Raw genomic sequence first — 24,063 nt, forward strand, 5'->3', positions numbered from 1 at the left:
GTGATTGCTGGAGCTCCAGCACAGTGCTGAAATGTTAACAGACAAGGGCTCCTACTGTACTTACCTGCATGTGCTAACCTCCTTTTCAGTGTTTTTGTCCAAGGGCTCTCCATATAATCCTGTGTTCTGAAGGAGCTGCTTAATATTACATGTGACGTCCAGCTCATAACCTACAATCCCTATTTCTGAATGATGAAATGTTGATGCCGCTTGAGGTGATAAATGTACTGGCTCAATATGTTTGGCAAGGAAACCACAATTAACTTAAACTGTAATTAGTTTCTCTTTCCAACCTCCCAGCATGATAAAGTGTCCTTTTAGTTTATCTGATAGCATCCTACTAGTATAGAATAACAACATTCATAAGAAGTTATTTTTCTGTTATATTTTGATGACTTCTGGAGCATGGAAAAAGTAGAAAATGTTTGCTAGAACACACTCTTATCTGGAAAACTTTCAGTGATCATCTTGTTGGTTTCATTCCTCTGCACACAGAGTTCCGTCATTTCAGATGATCTCTTTTTTATGGGGGATGGACTCTACAGCAGCGTGCTATTAATTATGTTATCCTGAGAAAAAGGCTGACAAAACCAAGAATAAAACTCTCATCTTTTGTGTCCCCAGAGCAGTACATATCAGCCTCACTCATTTGCTCTAGAGGTACCTCAGGAGCCATACTTATTAATGGCAGTAGAGATTCTAATGCAGTATGGCAAAGGATGTCAGTCAACAAGAAAGGGTTTTTTTCAAGTATATTGGAGGAAAAAGGAAAACCAGAGAAAATGTGGGCCTGCTGTTGGATGAGACGGGTGCCGTGGAGACAGAGGATGCAGAGAAGGTGGAGTTGCTGAGTGCCTTCTTTGCTTCAGTCTTTACTGCTCAGGCCAGCCCTCAGGAGTCCCAGACTTTGGAGGTAACAGAGAAAGTCTGGACGAAGGAAGACTTCCCCTTGGTTGAGGAAGATCAAATTAGAGAACAGTTAAGTAAACTGGATATCTGCAAGTCTGTGGGTCCTGATGGGATGCACCCACAAGTGCTGAGAGAGCTGGCAGAAGTCATTGCTGGGCTGCTCTCCATCATCTTTGAAAGGTTCTGGAGAACAGGCTGGGTGCCCGAGGACTGGAGAAAAGCCAATGTCATCCCAGTCTTCCAAAAGGGCAAGGAGGAGGACCTGGGAAACTACAGGGCGGTCAGCCTCACCTCCATCCCTGGAAAGATGATGGAACAGCTCGTTCTGGGTGTCATCTCAAAGCATACGGAGGAAAAGAAAGCTATCAGAAGTAGTCAACACAGAATCGCCAAGGGGAAATCATGTCTGACAACCTCATAGCATTCTACAATGGCGTGACTGGATGGATAGATGAGGGGAGGGCGGTGGATGTTGTCTACCTTGACTTCAGCAAGGCTTTTGACACAGTGTCCCACAGCATCCTCATAGGTAAGCTTAGGAAGTATAGGTTAGGTGAATGGACAGTGAGGTGGATTGAAAACTGGCTGAAAGACAGAGCTCAGAGTGTCGTGATTAGTGGCACAGAATCTAGTAGGAGGTTCGTAACAAGTGGTGTTCCCTAGGGGTCAGTATGGGGTCCAGTCCTCTTCAATATATTCATCAATGACCTGGATGAAGGGATGGAGTGTACCGTCAGCAAGTTTGCTGATGATACAAAACTGAGAAGGGTGGCTGACACACCAGAAGGCTGTGCCGCCATACAGTGAGACCTGGGCAGGCTGGAGTGTTGGGCAGAGAGGAACCTGATGAAATTCAACAAGGGCAAGTGTAGGATGGTGCACCTGGGAAGGAATAACCCTATGCACCAGTACAGGTTGGGGGTTGACCTGCTGGAGAGCAGCTCTAAGGAAAAAGACCTGGGAGTCCTGGTGGACAACAGGATGATCATGAGTCAGCAATGTGCCCTTGTGGCCAAGAAGGCCAATGGTATCCTGGGGTGCATCAGGAAGAATGTGACCATCAGGTCGAGGGAGGTTATCCTCCCCCTCTGCTCTGCCCTGGTGAGGCCCCATCTGGAGTACTGTGTCCAGTTCTGGGCTCCCAAGTTCAAGAAGGACAGGGAAGTGCTGGAGAGGGTACAGCAAAGGGCTACAGAGATGATTAGGGGACTAGAACCTCTCCTTACAAGGAAAGGCTGAAGGACTTGGGTCTTTTTAGTCTGGAGAAAAGAAAACCGAGGGGCGGGTCTGATCAATGCCTATAAATACTTCAAGAGGAAGAGGCCAGTCTTTTTTCAGTGGTGCCCAGTGACAGGACAAAAGGAAATGGGCACAAACTTGAACATAGGAAGTTCCATCTAAACATGGGGAGGAACTTCTTTACTTTGAGGGTGGCAGAGCACTGGAACAGGCTGCTCAGAGAGCTGGTGGAGTCTCCTTCTCTGGAGACATTCAAAACCTGCCTGGACATGTTCCTGTGCAACCTGCTCTAGGTGGACCTGCTTTGGCAGAGAGGTTGGACTAGATGATCTCCAGAGGTCCCTTCCAACCCCATATCATTCTGTGATTCTGTTATTTCTAGTAGGACGTACATAATGAGTCTGCCTCCCTCTCTACAGTTGATGCTTTCACGTCAGTCCCCAGGAATGCTGTTCTCACAGGCTAGACAATGCAGGTTTATCCAGTCTGTGATAGGATTAGATAAACTGTGGCACGCAAAAGCTAGGAAAGTGAACACACTGGCCACATCTCATTTGGATGAGATAAGGATAAGGTCAGCATCACCCCTTGACTGGTGCTCTGATTTCTATACGAAGAAAACCTGGGTACAGAGCTATGGAGATTCTACCGAGTCTGCTTACCTGGAGGGTAGCAAAATGAGACTGGAGGCAGACAGAGCTTTGAAGCTATGTACAAAGGGAGGTGCATGGACTACTGCAACTAGGGCAAATACTGGGGTTCCAGAGCAAATACTGGGTCTTCAGTGAAGATTTTATGGGTTTATTAGGAAATTCACTTGAAACTTTAATAGCTTTGTCTTAATGCTATTAAAAGTTTTTTATATAGTGTATGCTGCTCTTTTCTGTGGAAGAAATGACTATTTTATTGCATTTTTTTTTATTAGTATATAGATTCAACAGAACTAGAACGTTCTACAGAATTGGAGAACTCGGTGAAATATCACCAGGCATGGCAGAAACTGTGCAAAGCAGAGTAAGTGGCATTGGGTATTCTGTATCCCAAATGCAGCCTGTGGCATTTATTTCATGTGATGAAAAAGACTTTGGTAAATAATTTCTCAGTGCATCCAAACTTCTGTTACTTACGTATAGGGGTAGATGTGCATGGTTGGTGACAAACTTCAGACATAGCAAATTACAGTATCAACCTATATCCTCAAACTATGCTTTAATCTCTTTAGACAGGTTGCAGTTGGTTGGTTGGGGTTTTTTTGCCTTTTTTTTTTTTTTTTGATAGCTAGACTTTCCTTACAACACAGGTCAGTTGTCAAAGATTTTTCTTTGTAAGCGTGCATCATAGTGAAAGGTAGTTAGATAAAAGCTTAATAAATGCTGGTGACATTCAGCAAACATCTCTGTTAAGAATAATTGGCAGTATTTCAATTTGTATTTGTAAAGGGATGTTGTTGTCAAAATGCATTCATTTCTTCAGTATTACTTACTAGCCATGAAGTTCTTGTGTTAAGATCCTAGAGTAGTGGATATGTAGCTAGTTTATTTAAGCAATACGTGTTTAAGCAGTAGGAATTTCACTGTGAAGCATGAGGTTGATCAGATGACAATTGGGGTGGGTAGGTGAGACAAATCTCCAAATTTAGAGTTAAATTCTGTATGTGTTCTGTATGTGTTTAAATTCTGTATTCTGAATGGTCATACAAAACATGCCTTTTGCGCATTGTGCTTGCTTTGTTATAATCTAAAATGTCTTTCTTCAATTTGTATGGACTTCCTTTACTGGCTTGATTCTACATGTTGGTTGCTTTATGTATGGCTGTCATTACAGTGGCATTCTGGTCCCAGGAGGGTTTGGAATTAGGGGAACAGAAGGCAAACTCCAAGCTATCTCCTGGGCAAGGACAAAGAAAAAACCTTTTCTTGGTAAGATCATTAGAGTCAGAAATTATTGTGGTTTGGAGGTGTATAGCAAGCTAATTGATATGATTTAAAAAAACCACCAGAACAAGTGCACACTAGGGAAGGATCTTGTCTTAGGGGAGTATGTGTGCTGTGAATATTTGCCTTTTAAGTAATGCCCAGGGTCATAGTCATGTACTACATCTGCTATATAAGGAAGGAAGAAAAAGACCATTCCTATTCCAAAGGTTTTATTTGCTGTATTCACATTTTATGTGGAGAGTCTTTGCTTCACACTGTAATTAAATCAGCATCATTACAGATATTAATCAGTGTGCAGAGAACATAGGTGTCTTTGCACACACTTACTATATTAAATAATTTTTGTTGATTTACTGGTATATTGTATTATGGCTAAGTCTGAAGATGCCATCTGGCCTAGCAGTTAAGTGCTGTTTGTGTAAGTGCCTCTGAAGCTTTGGTTCCTACTCCACATTTCTTACAATTTTATAAGTGACTACTGTGACTAGTTGCCAAAGCAAAATTTGAATCTGGATATACACAGGCTTTCAGCTTCTGTTTGTCTTTATTTTTTTATTGGTAAAATAGATGGGAGGAAAAAAAGGGCTTAAAAGCACATAGTTGTGTCATATGTATTTATATCATGCCAAGTTTGAAGAGTGAGTTTTACATTGAGTAGCCTTTTTTGTTTTACATTTTGGGTAAGTCTGTGTATATACACTGGGTACCAAGATTTCTAAGCAGTCAAGTTTAAGACAGAACAGCAAGTACTTTGTCAGTCCTACTCTTTGTCCTGTTAAATTCTGGGGGTTTTGTTTTCTCTTCTAGGAGTTTGCCTGGGAATGCAATTAGCAGTTGTGGAATTTGCAAGAAACTGTTTGAATTGGAAAGGTGAGCTCAGTATGCTAGTGTCAATACGATTTGCTTAGAAGAAATTTTATTCTCTATGTGAAATGTGTATTTAGAACTGTTGTATAGATCCTATAATCATTAGGTACTTAGCTCTTGCAACATGATCGTTTTCAGCTAAGCACCCTGTGCTACCTTTCTGTACAAGGCATTAGGAACTCTTATTACGCAGATTGCTTGAAACTTGCTTCTTGATCTAAGGAGCTAGGAGAAAGCATGCTTACAGTTCACCTCTCTAGTCTCTTTCTGGAGCGTGCACGTGGTAAGGAGTAAAAAGTGAGAAGCGGTTTTCTCACTTGCTTTCATTAGTTGTAGTAGCCAAACCATAGCCATTGTGGTAGTAATATGAAGAGATTTACCTCACCAATTAATTTCTACCACTAAGAGTGGAGAAGAAAAGGTTTTCGGAGGTAGGAAAGGGAGTGTGTGTGACTGAGGTCATATGCTTCCTGTGGTTGCTTCAAAAATGGTGCAGTATGTGTTTCAACATACAAGATTGTAGCTTAAATGCAGACAAGCCCTAAAATGCCTCAGAACTGTTATGATGAGTTTACAGCGTAGGTAGAACAATGGAAATGTACTGTGTTTGTTTTGAACTCCTGTTTCAGATGCAAATTCTACAGAATTTGACCCAGACACAAAAAACCCTGTTGTAAGTACTGATTTTTTTTCTGCATATGTTTTGTGAACATAAATCTTTTTGTGAAAAAGGGAGTTACCTCTGTGTAAGTAAAGGTCTATATATATTTTTACATGGTAGAAGAGGTGTCTGTTGTCCCTATTGATGTTGTTTAGAAAGGTGTTTTCTTTTAATAGTCCGTTGCCTTCACTGCTCACTTCTGTGATTTGCCTTAGTATTTTTGTAATTTTTCTAATAGTTTCCTTTGCTGTAGACTGATTCTAGGAGTAGACAAAAATGGTTAGGTTGGCCTTACTGGAGAATAAAATATAAAGGGAAGCTAGAAAGTGTAGCACAAAGCTATTATAAAAATATAAATTTATATAAAAAGGTAAGGATTATATGGAAAGCTGTTGAAAAATTCTTGTCTTTCTTTTATATAAATAGTATAAATAACCACTACACCCATCCTTTCCTATGCATCTCACAGTCCTCCTTTTGAGAAAAATTTCAATTCTGTAGATGTGACAGGGTTCTCTGTATCGTATACCAATGGTAGAATCATCTTCGTGGCCCTCCGCTGGACTCACTCCAACAGGTCCATGTCTTTCTTACGTTGAGGGCCCCAGAGCTGGACACAATACTCCAGGTGGGGTCTCACTAGAGTGGAGGGGCAGAATCACCTCCCTTGACCATTATTCTAAGTTCACAGTAGCTGGCTCTAGTGCAGAGCTCCACACTTAACTGGTCAGGAACATGGATATTTGTCTGCTGCAGCCCTACCAGCAGTTTCTTCTATTACAGAAACTGTAGTGTGTATTAGTACAATATATCTAGGACAAAATTTTATTCCACAAGTAATGAACTGAGTGATTTGCAGTTTCCATTCAAGGGCAAGTAAGGTATATATATTAAAGAGAAAATTATGTGGACGTAAAATTAAGAAAATAATGGAGTTAATGTATGTGTCATAGGAGATTAATACAGTGTTTACAATTGAAGCAGTGTGCTTACAGTACATATAATGGATATTCTTTTGTTCTGAGCTACATTAAGGTTCTGAAATTGGTTATTACCAGTCATATTTCAGCATCTTAATCTGATCTTTGACATCTCAATTCTGGGTGAGAAACAGATGTAAATCATTCCAAGGGGGAAATTTGCACTATCAATAATTATAACTGCTAAATAATCTACCTTAGAAGAGTCCATCTTGTGCTAAAAACTGTTTAGATATTCTATATAATAACAAATCAATAAAAACGATAAGAAGAGAAGCAGATTGGTGAGGCTCGTGAACTACCTGATGTAGTCATTTCATTGTCCAAGAAAGTTAATTGGAAACACCATATCAGCACTGATAATATCTTGTGATGCTACTGTGTGGTTCAACTGAGCGCTAACTTTGGACCAAAGTGTACTTTTCTTTTGGTTCCTGCTCCTTTGGAAACTGAAGAGGGAGAAGAAAGGCACTGGTGAGGCAGTAGTTCTATTTCCTTTTATTTTTAAGAAAAAGGAAAAAAGACAGAAGTTCAAATACATAGTTTGGCAGAGGAGCTCAGGGGCAACCATAAACTATGCAGCTGCTTACATCCCTTCTTAATTTGCTAAGCATTCGAATATGCAGAACTGTACTCACCAAAGTTGATAGTTTCATCTAAAGTACATACAAAATATCTTGGTCTGCTTTGCTTTCCTTTTGTCTACATCTGTGGAATTTTGAACCTTTTTTTATTAGAAATAAAACCTGAGCTTGTTAAGTAATCATGTCACTCAGAATTAGGCTTCCAAAGGAAAAACAGGTCACTGAAATAACGAGAAATTATATTACTGGCAACTGTCTCTCAGTTAAAATAACACAAGTAGTTGTACTATTGAAGAGCATTGTCTGCATTAGTAAAAAGATTGACCGTTGTAAAAGGCTTTTATATGATGAGGCAATTGTGGCTTGTTCTGTTTTGAACAGTAACGAGTGCACAACTGAATGTCCATATGCAGAGAGTTGCCTGCAATGCTGAATATCTGTTTCATTTTAGCTGTTCACCTATTTCTGCTGACTATCATTACAAAAATGTTGCCGAACCTGGGTTCTGCAAAAGCACACAGGAGTAATTTTACATAGGAGAGAAATCCTGTATAACCCTGTATTGCTTGTTTGCATGAATATTGATATCAATTATATTGGCATGTAAATGACTGCAAGTATTGTAGAGTTAAGATTTCAAATACCTTGGGAAAAATAGTAGTCTCTTCATACCAAAAATGGAAGTTAATGACTTAATGATGTAAAACAACCAAAATTGTGTTTTGGAAATGCTGTAGGGGAAGAAAATATTCCTAAAGCTGAATATCTCTGTGTTGAAAACTTAAAGAAAATGAGACCTAGAATTTGAATATATTTATAAGCTGTGTTTGAGAGATTTGAGGTTGCTATTAGATATTTTCATTTAGGCTTAAATTAAAAATGTGTACTCCGAATCAAAAAAAAAGAAAAACCTCTGGTACGGCAGTTACCTGTATTCACCAGAGCATACCATTTACACTATCAAAATAGTTCTTCTTTAACACAGTTCTTCTGTGTTCAGTTCTTCTTTAACACAGGTTTGATTGCAGTAGGGAAAGTGCAGGAGGTACATGAACACTGATCACAACCAATCTTAAGTTCTTCATCTCATCTTGGTTGATTATTTGCAGGTCACGTTTCTGTTATATCTTCTTAAGCTTTCTGCTTTACTTTCGAGCCTTTTGGATAATGATGATAAGTAAATTGTTATTGTTCTTTGCAGGAAGATAGCTGTTCAGAAAAGTAATGCATTTGCTTGAGAGTATTGCTTAGTATGAGCTTTCTGTTGCAAATGATAGTTTTAAAATTAGCTCCTTTAAAGGGAAACTGTATAATCTGTGAACTGCTAATGAACTGGATTCATTGGATGGCAAAAGAGTTATTTGTTTTGTTCCACTTGCCTAGTCTTCCTCTACTATTAAACTTAGATTTTTTTTTTTGATGAGCCTTTTAATTATGTTCTCTGTAAACTTCATTGCAACTATATCTAATACTGTTCTAGAAAAAAAAGACATCTCTTTCTAGAAACAATTTTAATGCACTTTTTTTTTTTAATTTAAAAAAGCTACTTTTAATTGTGACCATTGTTCTTTATGACCTGTTGCATCTTGTGTAGGATCATGAAACTTTAGGTATTGTGCTGGGTAAAAATAGGTGCATTTTCTATGAATTCAAAAAATTGTGCAGAAATAGATTTTGCCAGTAGGTGACACTGCTATAACATGTTTGTTTCTTTATGCCCGCTTTTCCTATTCAGTAGGATGTCAGTAACCTGACTGAATTAAAAAATTTCCAAGGTTGTCTAAGAGGTGAAAAGGAACGTACGTCCCACTTACACAAAAGCACCTCTTAAAATTCTGTGGTTTTACTTATGTGTGTAAAATAGCTAATGTAGCTTAGTAAGCAAATATGTGTGGAGTATACTTAGTTTTGAAATCAAAGCATATTGAAAATTTAGAATATTTTTTTCCTAAACCAGAAAAAGTAATAAATATTGTGATTTTCTTCTGACAAGCATAACACATTTTAACCACTGAAGGGTTTGTGTAAAAGAATGGCCCAGGAGCCTGTTAGAACATTCCTATCATGTTTAAATGTCATAATTTTTGAGGCTTCTATTAATGCATCACTGGTGTGGAGTTTTTTATTCCTCATTTCATGGAGGGGAAATTCAGGGATAGGAACCACTGTACTGTGGGATCTCGAATGCACTTGATAGGCTTTGCAATTAAGTTGAGTCTTTAAGTCTTTAAGTAACTCTGAGATCTAACTGATTTGCCAGGATAATGGATGATGTTGGTGTTAAAATTCAGTCCAAAATTCCAAAGTTCTCTAGTAGGATTAGTACCTAATCCACTGAATCACTTTTTTTTCAAAATTTCCATTCTTCTCATTTCTCTTCTTTTTCGCTAATTTCCTCTTAAAGTAAATAGTAATGCCCATGAATTACATGTGGGAAAATACGTATGTCACAGGGAATTGTGCAATGAAAAGGTTAAAACTTCACCAGATAAATGTAATGAATGTTTTATTTGCAATGGCAATCGCTCAGTTCCTATATATGCTTAGGTATTCCCGTTTACAAGAGTCATAATAAAAAAAGTACATACATGTAAAATAAGGTACATGAACTTTTTAGTGTATGGAAGTGTTGACTTATGCGAATGATGAAACTGAACTGGGAGAAGTATTGGACAATATGCACTAGGGGACGCTCCTCAGATGGAATGATACATCTTTCCTTTTGTGTGTTTTAGAAATCATTTGATTTGAATTGCTCTAGAAGTCAAAATAATAGCTCAGGTAAAGCAGGGTTTGTTAAATGACACTTTCTCAAATGTAGCGTGAAATAGAAACAGGTATAGTTCTGAACTAATTGTGAGACAGCTTAGCTGAAAAGTGTGGCTAGCGAGTGTGCAGGAAACACAATACAAGATATACTTTGTTATATGTCAAATCTTTATTCTGTACGTTTTAAATTCATAACAAATCTGTGGGTTTAAATGTATGTATAATATACATGAACGCTGGGCTGTTCTCCTTCAAAGCAGTGATATTCATTCTTGCAGATGCCTTACTGTCCTGTACCAGTTATCTTTTTTATAAGCATCACAAACTCATCAAAGCTGACGCTTCCATCATTATTTTTGTCCAATGATTTAATTACGTTGTCAAGTGAGAATGAATCCTGTTTTTATAAGAAAAGAATTAAAAAAAGAAAAAAAGAATGAAATAAATAGATTGCCGTGACTATTTTCCTATGAGGAATATTGCCAGAAAGTGATGCAGTCAATAACAGTCAGCGTTACTTGAAGATGTTACTGGGTTGTATTTACCAGTTTTACTGGTTAAACTAGAAATACAGTGCCTGCTATTGCCTGCCAAAAATTTTAACCAAGATATGATAACCATTTGAGAAGTATAAAGTATTACTCAGGTTACTTCAGTCTTGTGGGTAAATCTGGAATTTAGGAAACGGAGCAGATGGAATAGCTACAGCATGTACATAGTCATTGATGAAAATTAATATGCACACCACCTACTGCTTTATTAGATACTAATTTGGGCCCTACATACAGTATTTGAAAACGTGTCACTACTTTTGTTAGGCTTTTGACCAGGACCTGAGAGTCTCTTTCCCTCAGCTTTTTCTCTATGAATACTGTTGAAAATTTCTTGCTAATGTATTAAATCTCGTTTAGATTAGTAGCTCCTTCTATTTGTCATGTCTGATAAGAGTGCATGTAACATCGCTGATCAGGCTAGTTAAATAATATAAAAACATTTCTGATTTATAATTTACGTTTTTAAAATTTTTTTTCTTCATACTTTATGTCTATGCATGTTTTGTAATGTCCTGTCCTGCTTTTATGTTGATTTATTATGGTGCCATATAGTTCTGCAAACAGAGTAGATACTTGAAAATATTTGATATCCAGACAGAAAACATCGCTATTGCTTTTCCTGAACGCTTCTATTTCCATATCTGGGAAAATGAGTATGGTGCCAAATTGTCTCCAGCTAATATAAAAAGTATTATATTTCTGAATTTTCCATCACATTTCCTATTAATTCTTGGCAATTCATTTCTGACACATTTTTTAAGGGAAAAAACCTTTGTGTTTTATTATGGTTTTGATTTTTTTTTTTAATTAGCTACTTCATGTTAATGAAATGACTAAATTGGATTACTGTAGTTCTCAAAATACTGGATTTTTGAGGTTGCAACTTCTTTCAGACCATTAGCAAAAATTACTTTTGTCAGCTATCCAAAACACAGTATTTAAGGATTTCTTTAGCAAAAGAATCTAAATTGAGTCCTAATCCAGTTCAGGAAAGGTTTGGCAGAGAATACTTATGAAATTGGAATCTAGATTTTTTCCAGTTACAGGCAATGGGTATTTCTCTCTCTAGCTTGATGGCAGCTCTTTTCTTTACTTGGCATCTGTCTGGAATAGCAAACCTTTTATTTTGTGTTGGTGGGAACTTAATCTAGATAGAAGTTGGCCCATGTCTCCTACTTTTAAATTTGTCCTACTAATTTACTTGGTTTATAGATTTTTCTATATATTTTCTAGATTCAAGATTTATTATTTAGACTGAAACAAAAAATACTTTATAAGACTCAGATGCAATATTCTAGGTGAAATTTGGCTTACATAAAAAACCTAAACAAAACAGCTTCTTAGATTTTTGCACAGGGCTTTGTTATAAACTCCCTACTCGGAGCCACTGTTTGGAGCCACTGTTCATTAATATGAGTGAAGTTTTATAAGCCAACCCTTATTTAAGGATTATTTACGGAGTCAGTGAAAACATTTGGGCACAGTAATCTGCCTTGCAACATCATTGCCTGTATTTCCTGTTTCCTATCCATTTCATAGGAAATACAGTGAACATAATGAGTGAAACTTACCTTCAGATACTGTGAAAATTGATTCTGAAGTAGGTTTTTCAGCCCACCAATGGACAGTGCACTGGTGCTACCCTCCATTAAAGCATACTGGGTAAAATACTTCAGAAGGTTGTCATTGAGTAAATGTTCCATGTTTCTCAGATGTTGTCTTGAAGAATAACTGCAAACAAAGCATAAAATAACAATCCTGTGCATCAGAATTTTTAAATACACCTGACACCCTGTTAATTCATTTACTAACCATTTGAAATTATTCATACTTAACCTAGGTGAAAAGGGGGGGGGGTGATGGTGGGTTTTTTTCTTTCTATAAAACTGGATCAACTCTCCCAAGAAAAAAAATATCTTAAGTTAGGTTCAAAGATTTGAAATACCCAATATGTTTAGGTTATGCTTACCTCACTGATAATCCAGAGCTCTCAAATGTATCCAGCAGAAGTGAGAGTCACAGATTGGGGCAACTTTTATAGTTGCTTGCATGCTCCACCCTAATTATGAAACGAGCATTTGTCATTGAGTCAGTGCACTGGTTTTACTGTTTTCAATGGTCAAAGGAATAGGATACTTTAGCAATAGAAATGAGTAATATTTTTTGTTATCTCTGGGATGGGTCAGCATCAGCATCCACCACTGCACTTGATGTAGGTTTTCTTGGTCTTTGTAGACCACCCTGGAGAGGTGTTCTCTCTTAAATTTGTGTATTTTACACTTCAAGATGTACCACACCCAAAGAAGCCTGAAAAAGGCTCCTATGGGGATACGCATAGCATTTGTTATTATAATGGTCTTTTGGAACATGGTAAATATGAATTTGTTTTTAGAAGATCCAGATAAATAAATATGCAGAAGCTACTTGCCCTTTGTGTGAGTTGATAATCACCAATGCCAAAGTCAGTTCTCCAAATTTTGTGCTATTTCTTAGCACAGGAGAGTGATTAGTTTGTTCTGGGGTAAAATTTTGGTTGCTACTATTAAGAATCAAAACATTCCATGATGTGAATGAAAAAAGACTGGAGCATTCTAAATGGGAAAGATGAATCTAAGATTCTGAAAAACGGTTCCTTCTTGAGAACATCATTGACTATCGTGTTCTGCAGGTTCTGAAATCATGTTCCGTTGATGGTCTGTGGGACATTTTTGAGTGATACTCAGCCTGTGGTTGATGCTTCATGACCCAACACTGCTGGTTTTGCAGCTGCTGAGTTGCTGGCTCTGGTTTCTACATGCTACTTAATCTGTCTGATGTCTGCTTTTGTCATTTTTGGGTGCTTAGCTCCAGGATTACTTACTAGATCTTTCACCCTGTGCATCTCTTATTGAGAATCAATCATCATTGCATCACTTAGAACTTTGAGCCAAGAGCTTTGTGGGTCTGTAGGAGACGGATGGGTTGGGAAGGCTGTTTTTGGAACTGCAGGTATATGGGTCTAGGGTTCCATGACAGGTTAAGTAGGAGGTTTCCTGGGAAGACTAGGTAAGCTTTGCTAGATGAATCTTGTAGATATACACCTTGCATTAGCAACCTGCTTGGATGCGCTTATACTTATTTCCCAAAGTATCATAGAGAAGAGTATTAGAAGAGTCCTCCAGAGATCATATTCTGATCTGAATCATCATTCATTCTTCCCTTTGCCCTAGAGTGGGATCACTGGTATTTATGTTGGATGTCTGCTTAACATAGTTTTAAGTGCTTTAAATAATGGGGACTCCACAGCCTCCTTATCTGGTCTATTCACTGAATCACTGAATCACTCCTTATCTTACTATTAGACAGTATTACTAATGTCCACATACCTTGCTGCACTTAAGCCCGTAGCTTCTCCTGTCTCCACAGATAGGGAGAACGGACCTATGGTCTTCCTTCTTAAAATGGCCTTTAATGTATCTGAGAAAACTCATCCTCCTTTTTTTTGTTCAGAAATCCTTGCTAGTTTAGTCTTCCTTTGGGAGTCCTGTTTCTTGGATCTACTCATCTTTTCTTGACTTTCTCCAGTTGCTTCTCCTCCTGCTTGAGGTGCCATGGTGTTGGAAAATTAAATAGTGCCTGAAGTCCTTGATTGATGAGGAGGACTCATTTGTCATTTTACAGAGAAGGTGGCAGGCTACAGACCTTTAATAGTGGAAGACTTTATCAAGTTTCTTGACATTTTATTTCAAACTTGTTGTGGGGAGGACAAATACACTGGTTTCAAATTCAGCACAAAAGCCCGGCATTTGCTTGAGGATCAGAGAGCTGGGATCAGACATCCCACAATCTTTGTCCAATCCAACTGAGGGATGAAGCTGGAAACACATTTTTCCTGTATTTGCTTTTTGACTCAACAGAAAGTCAGGAGCTGCTGCTCATCACTAGCAGGACCTCTGCTGCTGCTGTGGTACATGGTGGTAACAGTGCAAGCCAGTCTGGGAGTCCTGGTTTTGAGTGCATTGTATGGGTTAGGGCAAGACCCATACACCAGAGGCATGAACTCTATGGTTGTTCATGACAGCAAGATACTCATTAGTCCTTATCTTTTCCTCTTCTTTCTGCAAACAAAATGAAAAACAGACATCTTTCTCCTTCCATATTGTTTTCTGCCTTTGGTAGATGATGAAATTTGATTAGTAGTGCATGACCAGGTGATCTGCTAAGTCTGCTGCTCCCTGCTAAGTCTGCTTCCCTAAAGCTTCTGCCTGTGATAGCCTCACCACACTTACTACTTTATCTCTTTTGGAAGCAGTGTCAGGAAGCTGGTGTGCCTCGTGTTGTTGACATTACAGTATTTGCAGAACTCTTTTTAAAGTATTCAAGTGACTAGTCTTTACTTGTACCAAAGGCCCCTTCCCTGTCTTAAAGATGTAGTAGTAAGATGCTTAGTAGTATGGAAGAAGAATTCTATTTCAAGGGATCACAACTCAAGGAATTCAGCACATTAACCTTGTTAATTTATTCAGGGTTCATTAAAGAACACCATCTAATTGCAAGATAGCATAACCAGTTTTACTTAAACATCTTCCCATGGAAGTGAGACACCAATGTCTAGAAATTTAGGTGACCTGCTCAAGAGTTGCACAAGAGTTGCGTGCCAAATCTGGGATCTCCTCAGGTTAGCTTTATTCACAATACACTGTAATCTGTAAGAGGTTATCTGAGTGAGAGAGTGGCAGAGTTGGGGTTTGCAGTTTGGTCTCCCAACTCTCTGTTGTCTTCTCTCTCATTTAGACTGCAATGCCCTCCTCCAATAATTTGTGTGGCATCCCTGAACTCTGTATCAGCAACAGAATTCAGTTTGACAGGCCCCAGTACACTGCCTTTGCCAGAACACCCCTTTGCAGGACATCAGTGCTATTCTGAAGTAGGTACAGTTTATCCAGTGCAACCCAGCAATGGCAGAATGATATCCAGGGGTAAGGAATTCTGCTCACTGACCAAGAATTTGAAAAAAAGCAGGGGAAGACAAGATATTACTTTTGGCACTATTAGATGATATGTGACTAGCAGATAGCACCATTTATCTATGTTGAAGAACACCACTTTGATAACAAGCTTTGATGTCTGTGCAAGCTGACTCCCAGTGTAGAAGCAGCAGTCCAGATTAGGTTTACAGTGTTTTGCTGCTCTTTCTTGGATGTATGAATATATATCGTTCCTGCAGTTTATGACATAATTCAATTGGGTTTGCCCTGAGCTAGAGAAATCATGTTAGTAAACACCATATCCTTTTGGAATTGACATTTTTATTGTAGCTTAGGTACAAAGCCATTAGCAAAAAAAGAACTAAGTTGATGGCGTGTTGTAAGTCTGTTTAGGGATGCATCTCACACACATGTCCCTGTGATGATTGTGTGTCATTTTCTTTCAGTGATGGTGTCTGCAGATTCAATATTCACACAAAATGGGCTATTGCTGAGTATTGCCCTAGTAAACTGGTTTGCTGGCATATTTGAAGCAAGCAATTGCAGTCTCATTGGAGAGTATGAGAATACAAGCTGCAGGGATGACTGAAGTTTGGGCAACACTACTAAGTTTAGTAGGAGTGGTGAATTTTATGGCATCATGGTCACACGGTCTTCATGCAAGTTTAATGATGGATTAAGTGGGGTGGTAATTCAGGTGCTATCTCTTTGCCCTTGTCACATCCTTCCTGCCACTATTGATGGCTGAATGGTATGTAAATCTGTGCTCCTTGTTTACCTTAAAGTGCTGGACTATAAATTGGGTTGGTCTACAAATAGATTTCTATGCCATGCACCGGCACTGTTGGAAGGCACAAGGCACCTTCAATAGGGGTGGGGCTGTCACCTGGGGGCAGCAACTATCTTGGTCATCCTATTTAATCCTCTGCTGATGGGTTAACGCCCTAACTCTCCAGTATTTTTCCAGTTTCTTCTGTGTATTTTATTGTAGCAGCTTCACTGTTACTTGTAGGTGGGCCCAACTACTGAAAGTTAGTTGAGGAACCTCTGTGAGGCTTATGTTACAGCCAGACCGCAGTATAGAAATGTCTACTGTCAAGGTGAAATTGGCTATAATTGGAGAACATATATTTGTGGATGTTGTGCATTTGAAAAGAAAGAGCAGGAGGTGGTTTTGTGCTTAGTATTCACTTATTTATACTTGTATACTGCTTGTGCATCATCTCTAGCTTCCAGACATCAGTCCTAGATCAAAAGCTCTTAGTTAACTTTGGTTACTTTCTGGACCTGGAAGTGGAGAAGAATGATGGGCCAGTTTAAATAAATTGGGTTGGATTAGGGACTCTGTGGAACATACGATTTCTTACCTGATTTGCAAAGAAATCTTGCACGGGTGTCAAGTAAGTTTGATTTCTTATTAAGTAAAGTAGCAGAGCTGTATTTGTATAGAACCAATGCTTGTATAAAGAATGTACATTTGTCTATGCCTGTTTTAAAATACCAGTCCCCATGCTGCATCTGAAGTTAAATATGGGATACATACAATAATAGATAGGTAGGAATATATTGTTTTTAAATAGTTGTGCCTTAGATAATTTGCAAATAATAAAAGGAAAGCCGTGGAGATGCAGGTGTCTCTGCTACCACGATATATATTCATTTTGACTATAAGGGCTTTGGTGAGTTCTGCAGAGAATCAGTCTTGCAACTGCAGTCATCTTCAGACATTCTTGCTCCACCTGCAAAAAGGAAAAGGCTTTAAAGTTGGGATCCTGATAGTCAGTCTACTACATGGGACATTTTTCAAGGTGCATGTTGGCAGATGTGGGAACTAACTCTAGTGCAAATAGGGGAGCTGTGATAGAACTTTTCAATGTTGCCATTGCCATGTGTTCTTACTGTCAGGCTAGGAGGAAACAAAGGACAGGTTGAAGAGAAGGAACATCCAGTTAACAAATTTTTTGAAAAACATCAAATAATTATGTGTGAGAAGTTTAGCAAACTGCACTACAGCCATTGTAGAGAACCTGGCGTTGCTTTGAGGTATGGAACTGTTAGATGGAAGTTGAGGATGGGTTGTAAAATCCTTTGTGTGTCACAGGTGATGCATTCCTTATGTTAAAATTGCCATTGTTTGTAAAACCTCCAGTGGTGACGTGTAAAAGGCTTGTCTCATCTCACAAATTAAACTTGAACTATATGGGTTATCCTGACAAGAGTTTCTTCCAGGCCCTCCCTTGTTACACTATGACATACACCTAATGAGATGTTGAAGGTGTCTCCTTAAACAGGACTGGGTGCGGCTGCTACGGGGATGAATGATTTCATATGATGCATTGTTTGTAGTCAGCTTTAAATTGGTGATGTGTTATTCATTGTAGCTATATGTGTCAGCTTTTGCTGTCATATGTACATACCTGGCAGAAAAACTACTATATCGCTGAAACTCCCTGTGCTGTAGATATTCTATGTTGCAGGAGACAGTTTTGAGGGAGAATGTGTCTCAAGCAGAGGTTTTATCCTTCCACTTTCTGAACCTTGGCTCATACAGCAGTGCAGTAAGGTCGTTGCTGCCACAGCTGAAATTTGCAGTTAGTGTAATTGCTGAAACCCTAAAATTTTTTGTTCCTTCCTAAACTCAGATTTCTTTTTTGACATTCTTAGTAGTGCTCAAAAATGCATAAATCTCCATTCCAGCAAGGCACATATGTATTTACGGAGGAATAACAAAAATTTTTCAGGTAGGGCAAAAAAGTGTAAGTAAGGTAATACTGTGCAAGGGGCACTAGAAAGTTTGATATTTTCCTGATGATACTAACTCCTCTCTCAGCTGTCCTCTGACCTTGGAAATGCCTGTACTCTCTAGATGTCTCAGCGCTATCTAGGAAATCTTCATTCTGAAAATGAAATCGATGAGGAGAAATAGAATTGTGTTCTGTAGTTTGTTTTCAAAGCGTTGTTGCTCCTAATGCAAACGCAATGGACTGTTGAAACAAGTCTAGAGGTGAACCTAATAAACCACATGGGCGCGTAATGTAGGAATTACTTGGCACGGAGATGCCTAAATCCCAAAGTGTGGAAATACTAGTAAAAAACTCCTTTGCCCAGCTTTCTTCTTGCCTAGAAATACCTATAAACTGTTTCCATGCAAGTCCAGTACTACAGCTTGACAATGTAATAATCCTACTAGTGAGTCAGAAATGACACATCTGGTTGTCTCAATCCTGGAAGGGCCTAATCAATTATGTATTCTCACAATTTATTTAACGCAGTTTGATAGAAAGGGGCCTGATATGATATGAGTTAGTGACGCTTTCTTGTAAAGCAAGCCTTGAGATGGTATGGTGATGTGATAGGATACTCTTGATTCTCTTTGTGTGCATGTGGGGAAAATGGGGAAACCTGGGTTCTGGCTTGTCTGTCTGAAACAATTTTGCCTTTTACATTAAACAGCAGGACCTGGGAGAATGAGTATTCTGAATTTTTGACCATCGTGCACTCTTGTGTGGATGTCTTTGTACACTGGGTAGGGACAGTGGGCCCTCAGCACAGTTATGATGCTTAAGCCCCTAGAAATTGGGCACTTGAGGTCTTGTATCAGAATTATGCTGCAGTGACCCTCTAGGTCACTGTGACCCTGCTGCAGCTGAGCTGGCCTCGCTGCTGAAGTAGAAGGGAATTATTGAGAGAGTGCCACACACAGTACTGAGTAAAGGTGCTTGTGCTAGGAAATGGCCACTTGTTGGGGAACACAGCAGCAACCATGAGAGGTGCTCTTAGGGAGAAAGAAATGGAGGTCATTGTACAAGGCTTCTTTGGCCACAGCCTCTGAATCTCCTTGTTCAATTTCTTCAGCACTCTGTAAGAACAGCTAGATCAGCCCCGCTGGCCTTGTCAGGCTCAGCAGCACAAAATGCTGCGGAGGAGAAGTAGCATAGTGGTAAGAACCTTGGAGCTCTCTCTTTGATTCAAGGGAAAGAAGCGCTTATATGCACTGGTTGAACTCCAATAGTGGCAAGTTCTTAGAAGTCTGCAAGTGTGCCATGCCATGTAAAATCAGATAATTAGTGGTATTCTGGGATACATTTCATTATCAATGTGAAACATAACAAAAATGATGTTGTGAAGTAATGGCTTTACCTTTGACATACAAATCCCTCATCTGTTTGCACTTTGATGTGTTGATTTGTAGATATAATAGGTATTTGCTAGATTCTTTCCAAAGGAAGACTGTCAAAATATTCTTTAAGTGAATTACCATGAATAACTTTGTTTCAATTCTTTCTGATACAAGAGTTTGGGACAATGGAAGCAAAAGGCTGCTAGAGAAGTCTCCCCCCTCTTCTAACCAAGTCAAGAGTTACCCTGCGACATGAGAGAAAACCAAAGATTAAATCAGAAGGAACCAATCAGGCTTACGAGAAGAGTAGCCATTGCCTAACTAACAGTATAGAGCAATAAGTTGTCTAAATATTTTATATGTGATTATGGCCTATTGAAAGAAATGAAGCTATTGCTACTTAACAAAAACTGTAGTCAAGAAGGAATAGTGCTTGTGTATCTAGCTTAACTTTAGATTTTCTGATTACCTAATGTGATTGCTAAATCAAAGCCAAATTATAATAAATTCAATAAGTAACAGCAACAGTAGTTTGGAAGTTCTCAGTTTATACAAATGTGTCAAAACAAGCAGTTTATAAACAACTGTAAAACAAAACTTGAAAGAAATAAATTTGCATTTTGTTATAAACTGAAATTAACAAATTATCACTGTCAATCATAACTTACTTGTCAATTGTGCTGGTGAGGAACCTGAGTATCAAGTAAGTTGAATTGAAGATTCAACCTCCAGTTTCATTTATTTTAGGTTAGTGACTAGTCTTGCCTTCAACACAGAAAGGCTTTGATTTTTGCTTTTCTTTCTTTCCTGTAATACACAGAAGTTCACAGCTAAGCTGTAAAAAATTACAGCTTTAAGACGTTTCTTAAGATTCAGAATCAAGAGTGGAAGGGGTTTTCTAAAGAAGTTTTAAGTGTCTTTAGCTTGTAAGGGTGTGCACCAGGTGCCATGTGGAGCTTGGCCTTAAGGCTAGCATCAGTTTGGAACAGACCTTTGTTCCAATAAGCCCAAGATACCTCTGCATGCTGTGTGGCCTTTGTATGTCGTAACTGCTAAAACATCAAAAAAGGAGAAACATTTGTTTTCTTCTGAGGTGTTACTAAAGTTGATTTTTCCCAGCACCTCTACATACTCACCTTCTGTTGTCCATCACACCCTAGGGTTAAAAAGCCATAATATCTAGCTATGAAGAATCTGGAAAAATAGATTTGAAAATAATGAAAATATATGTATAAAGCCACTTGGTGATTATTGCATTGTGGCTAAAAGATAATATGGATTTAATTAGCTGTGGCTTCCATTGGGATTATGATTTGGCCCGGCTAATTACAGAGAGGCTGCATAGGGATCCGAGATGTAACTTGCCATGAAACTGTTAACATTGGTCTTCACTGATGAGAAGGGAACCCAACAGTTGCCCAAGAGCCTGGCAAAAATACCAAAGCCTCAGTATTGCTCAATCTGTAAGATGAAAAGTAAGTTTTGACAAATCACAGCAGACATGCTGTGTCTGCAAACAACACAGATCAGCAACCATTGCTTCTTGCACAGCTTGACTTCGTGCAAAACTTTTTTGTCTTGTGGCAGAAAAATGCTCTAAACTTCCTCAAAATAATCCATTTTAAGTAGAGATAATTAGATTTTTTACAAGGTTTGTGTTGTCTTGCTGTTTCACTGTGAATCTGGAATAGTAAGTGACAGTATACAGAAATGATATGAATTCTGTAACACCAAATAAAATACTGTTTTTGAAATTCAGTATCATTAGCAACATTATGTGGTGAATATATTTATATAAGCACTTTCTCACCCAATTTCACTGCTTTTTGTCTGTGTTTTCTGAGTTGAAATTTAAGTGACACGTATTGTCTCTGTCTTCTTGGGGGCATTAGAGAGCCATTACTTAAGGAAACAACGAAAAAGTTTCTAAAAATTCCTTCTTCAGTGACTTTATTTAACTTCTTCATCCACCATGTCCTTGAAAATTAACAAAACCTGAAGTTCAAGTGACAAGTAGCACTGGGAGGACCATTAGTTGAGGTAACTAATTAAAAGAAAGAATGCTGCTTTCCTCTTGGAACCCAGGTTGAACTGATGAAATATATTTGTGAACTGAGCACACCTATGGTTATATCACACGTAGGAAATGTGTTTGGTGTTCTCCAGTGCACGTCATGGTATTGCCTTTACTTAAGAAAAACACACTGGATCAGACCACAGCTCCATCTAGATCAGAGGCCCATTTGGCCCATCACCTGTCTCCATTGTCATCTATGAGTAATTGTAGAGCAGGTGTAAAGTGATGTTTCCCCAGTATATTTTCTCGTGTCCTACAACTTACAGCTCAGATGTTTTCACACCAGAGAAGACTGGAAGACTTAAACTGCCCAATATAAACTGTTGCCAGCACAAACATAAGAAGTGTTACAATGATCCCCTCTGTTGTGGTTTTTTTTTTTTCCTTTTGTAATTGCTAATAAAGTTGAATAGCTTTTGACTGTTACTGAGTGTTGAACTGACATCTTCATAGAACTGTCTATTGTAGTCTTAAGGTCCTGTTCCCAAGGAGCTGTGATGAGCTCAAAGCCTGTAACTGTGATGTGAAATTAAGCTTGTTTTATCCCATGTGCATGGATTTATATTTGATTCTGCTGAATTTCACCTGACATTTTAATCTTTGATCACTAAGTTTCAGAAGGTCCTTTCATGATTCTTTGTAGTAAGCCATCATCTTTATTACCCTCAGTAAATTAGGTGTCATCAGCAGGCTGTCACCTACTGTTCGTTCTTTTTGCTTTTTATCAAATAAGTTAAATGTACTATTCCTAGAGGCTTGTTCAACTCTACTAGTGAATTTCTTCCACTGTGAAAAACTGAACTGTATTCTACTCTTGTACTTTAACTGTATTTTGTGTATGTTAATCCCATAGCTGCTTAGATTTTTATAAGAATCTTTGATGACATGTTTTACATGCCTTGGTAATGTCTGTTAGAAATCCAAGTGGACTTTGATTATCAACCAAATCTCCCTTACCCATGTACTTTTCCACTGAAGAACTTCCATAGCTAGGTGACAGACAGACAACCACCCTTTACAAAATCTTTGTTGGCAGTGTCCCAGCCTGTTAAAGCTGCCCAGGTGCCCCTTACTTCTATATTTTTGTTAAAGGTTCTTCTAGGGTGCATGGCAAGTAGATGAGGTGTTTCAGTCTGTAGATCTCTGTATCTCCTCTGAAGCATTTGCGACTTCAGAGTCTTTGGGTGACAAGGCTGCTGAGAGGTTATTTACCATAGTTACTAGATCAGCTATTTCACACTTCAGTTGCGTCAAAACTGAGTGATTACCATCCGTTTCCATTGATTTTTTACTGCCTTATTTCATCTGTTTGTTTAGTAAGCACTTCTTTTAACACTTCGGAGGGCTACGAAGATGATCAGAGGGATGGAGCACCTCCCCTATGAAGACAGGCTGAGGGAGCTGGGGTTGTTCAACCTGGAGAAGAGAAGGCTCCGGGGAGACCTCATAGCAGCCTTTCAATATCTGAAGGGGGCCTACAGGGGAGCCGGAGAGGGACTCTTTGTCAGAAAATTTCTTTGAGCAACCTGCTCTAGTGGAGGTGTCCCTGCCCATGGCAGGGGGGTTGGAACTCAATGATCTTTAAGGTCCCTTCCAACTCTAACTATTCTATGATTCTATGATTCAATTTGAGATGGGCACATCAGCCTCCCATGAAGAAAGCTTTTAGCTTGTGCATGTCTTTCAAACTCCTTGACAGTGCACACAAGTGAAATGCTCATTTTTTTTTTATGCCATGGTGATAGCTTCGAGTATGAGTTTTATATTATTTTTTTAATCCTGATAATTGATTAGCTCTACAATGTCAGATTTTTCACCTTAAATGAAAAAGAATGAAAAATCATTTACTCTTAGTTATTGATGCCTTTTAGAAGTTGCTTCTCGACTATTTTAGGGCAGACTAATGATTTAGTGTTTATATATTCAACTTAAAAGTATTTGTGTTTATCTTCATTTGGACATAGATTTAGTTTTTGTGAAGGATGCCTTCTTGCTGTAAATAACCTCCCACTTTTTTGCTTTCTTAAGGTTTTCTTCATAAGAAGGATTTTTCTAAATAGAATTGCATGTTACATTTTCAGAAAGTCTTTGAGCTTTCCAGTACTTACCTGAGGCATTATTTGTAACTAATTCTAAATTGAATATGGAAATTTATGCTATGTACAAAACAATTTTCTGGATGAAGTGGACGTAGGTGAGTATCTGTCAATGTCTGATTTAACAAGCAGAGAACATTCATATTATGGAGGGCTGTATGCCCAAGTCTGTCTCGGTAATGCTGCAATATGTTTGAATAGTGTGTCACTTCAGTATGAACTACGGATGCTCCGGGGGAGTTATATATAGTGTTGTCGAAGTATGGATGTGGAAGAGCTATTCACAAAACCGTCTTGTGCAAG

The 24,063-nt window shown here is 38.5% G+C and overlaps 1 protein-coding gene across 1 annotated transcript in view; it reads left to right on the plus strand.

Annotated features, from left to right (window-relative positions):
- Positions 1-24,063, plus strand: part of CTPS2 (CTP synthase 2) — a 77,903-nt gene that overhangs the window by 22,065 nt on the left and 31,775 nt on the right. Inside the window, exons 10-13 of the mRNA XM_074159617.1 lie at positions 3,074-3,162; positions 3,973-4,067; positions 4,893-4,955; positions 5,582-5,625. Of these exons, the coding sequence (XP_074015718.1) occupies positions 3,074-3,162; positions 3,973-4,067; positions 4,893-4,955; positions 5,582-5,625 (291 nt within the window). The remainder of the gene's footprint in view (positions 1-3,073; positions 3,163-3,972; positions 4,068-4,892; positions 4,956-5,581; positions 5,626-24,063) is intronic.

The sequence above is a fragment of the Numenius arquata genome, chromosome 1 (genome assembly GCF_964106895.1).
Source record: "Numenius arquata chromosome 1, bNumArq3.hap1.1, whole genome shotgun sequence".
Classification (NCBI taxonomy): Eukaryota; Metazoa; Chordata; class Aves; order Charadriiformes; family Scolopacidae; genus Numenius; species Numenius arquata.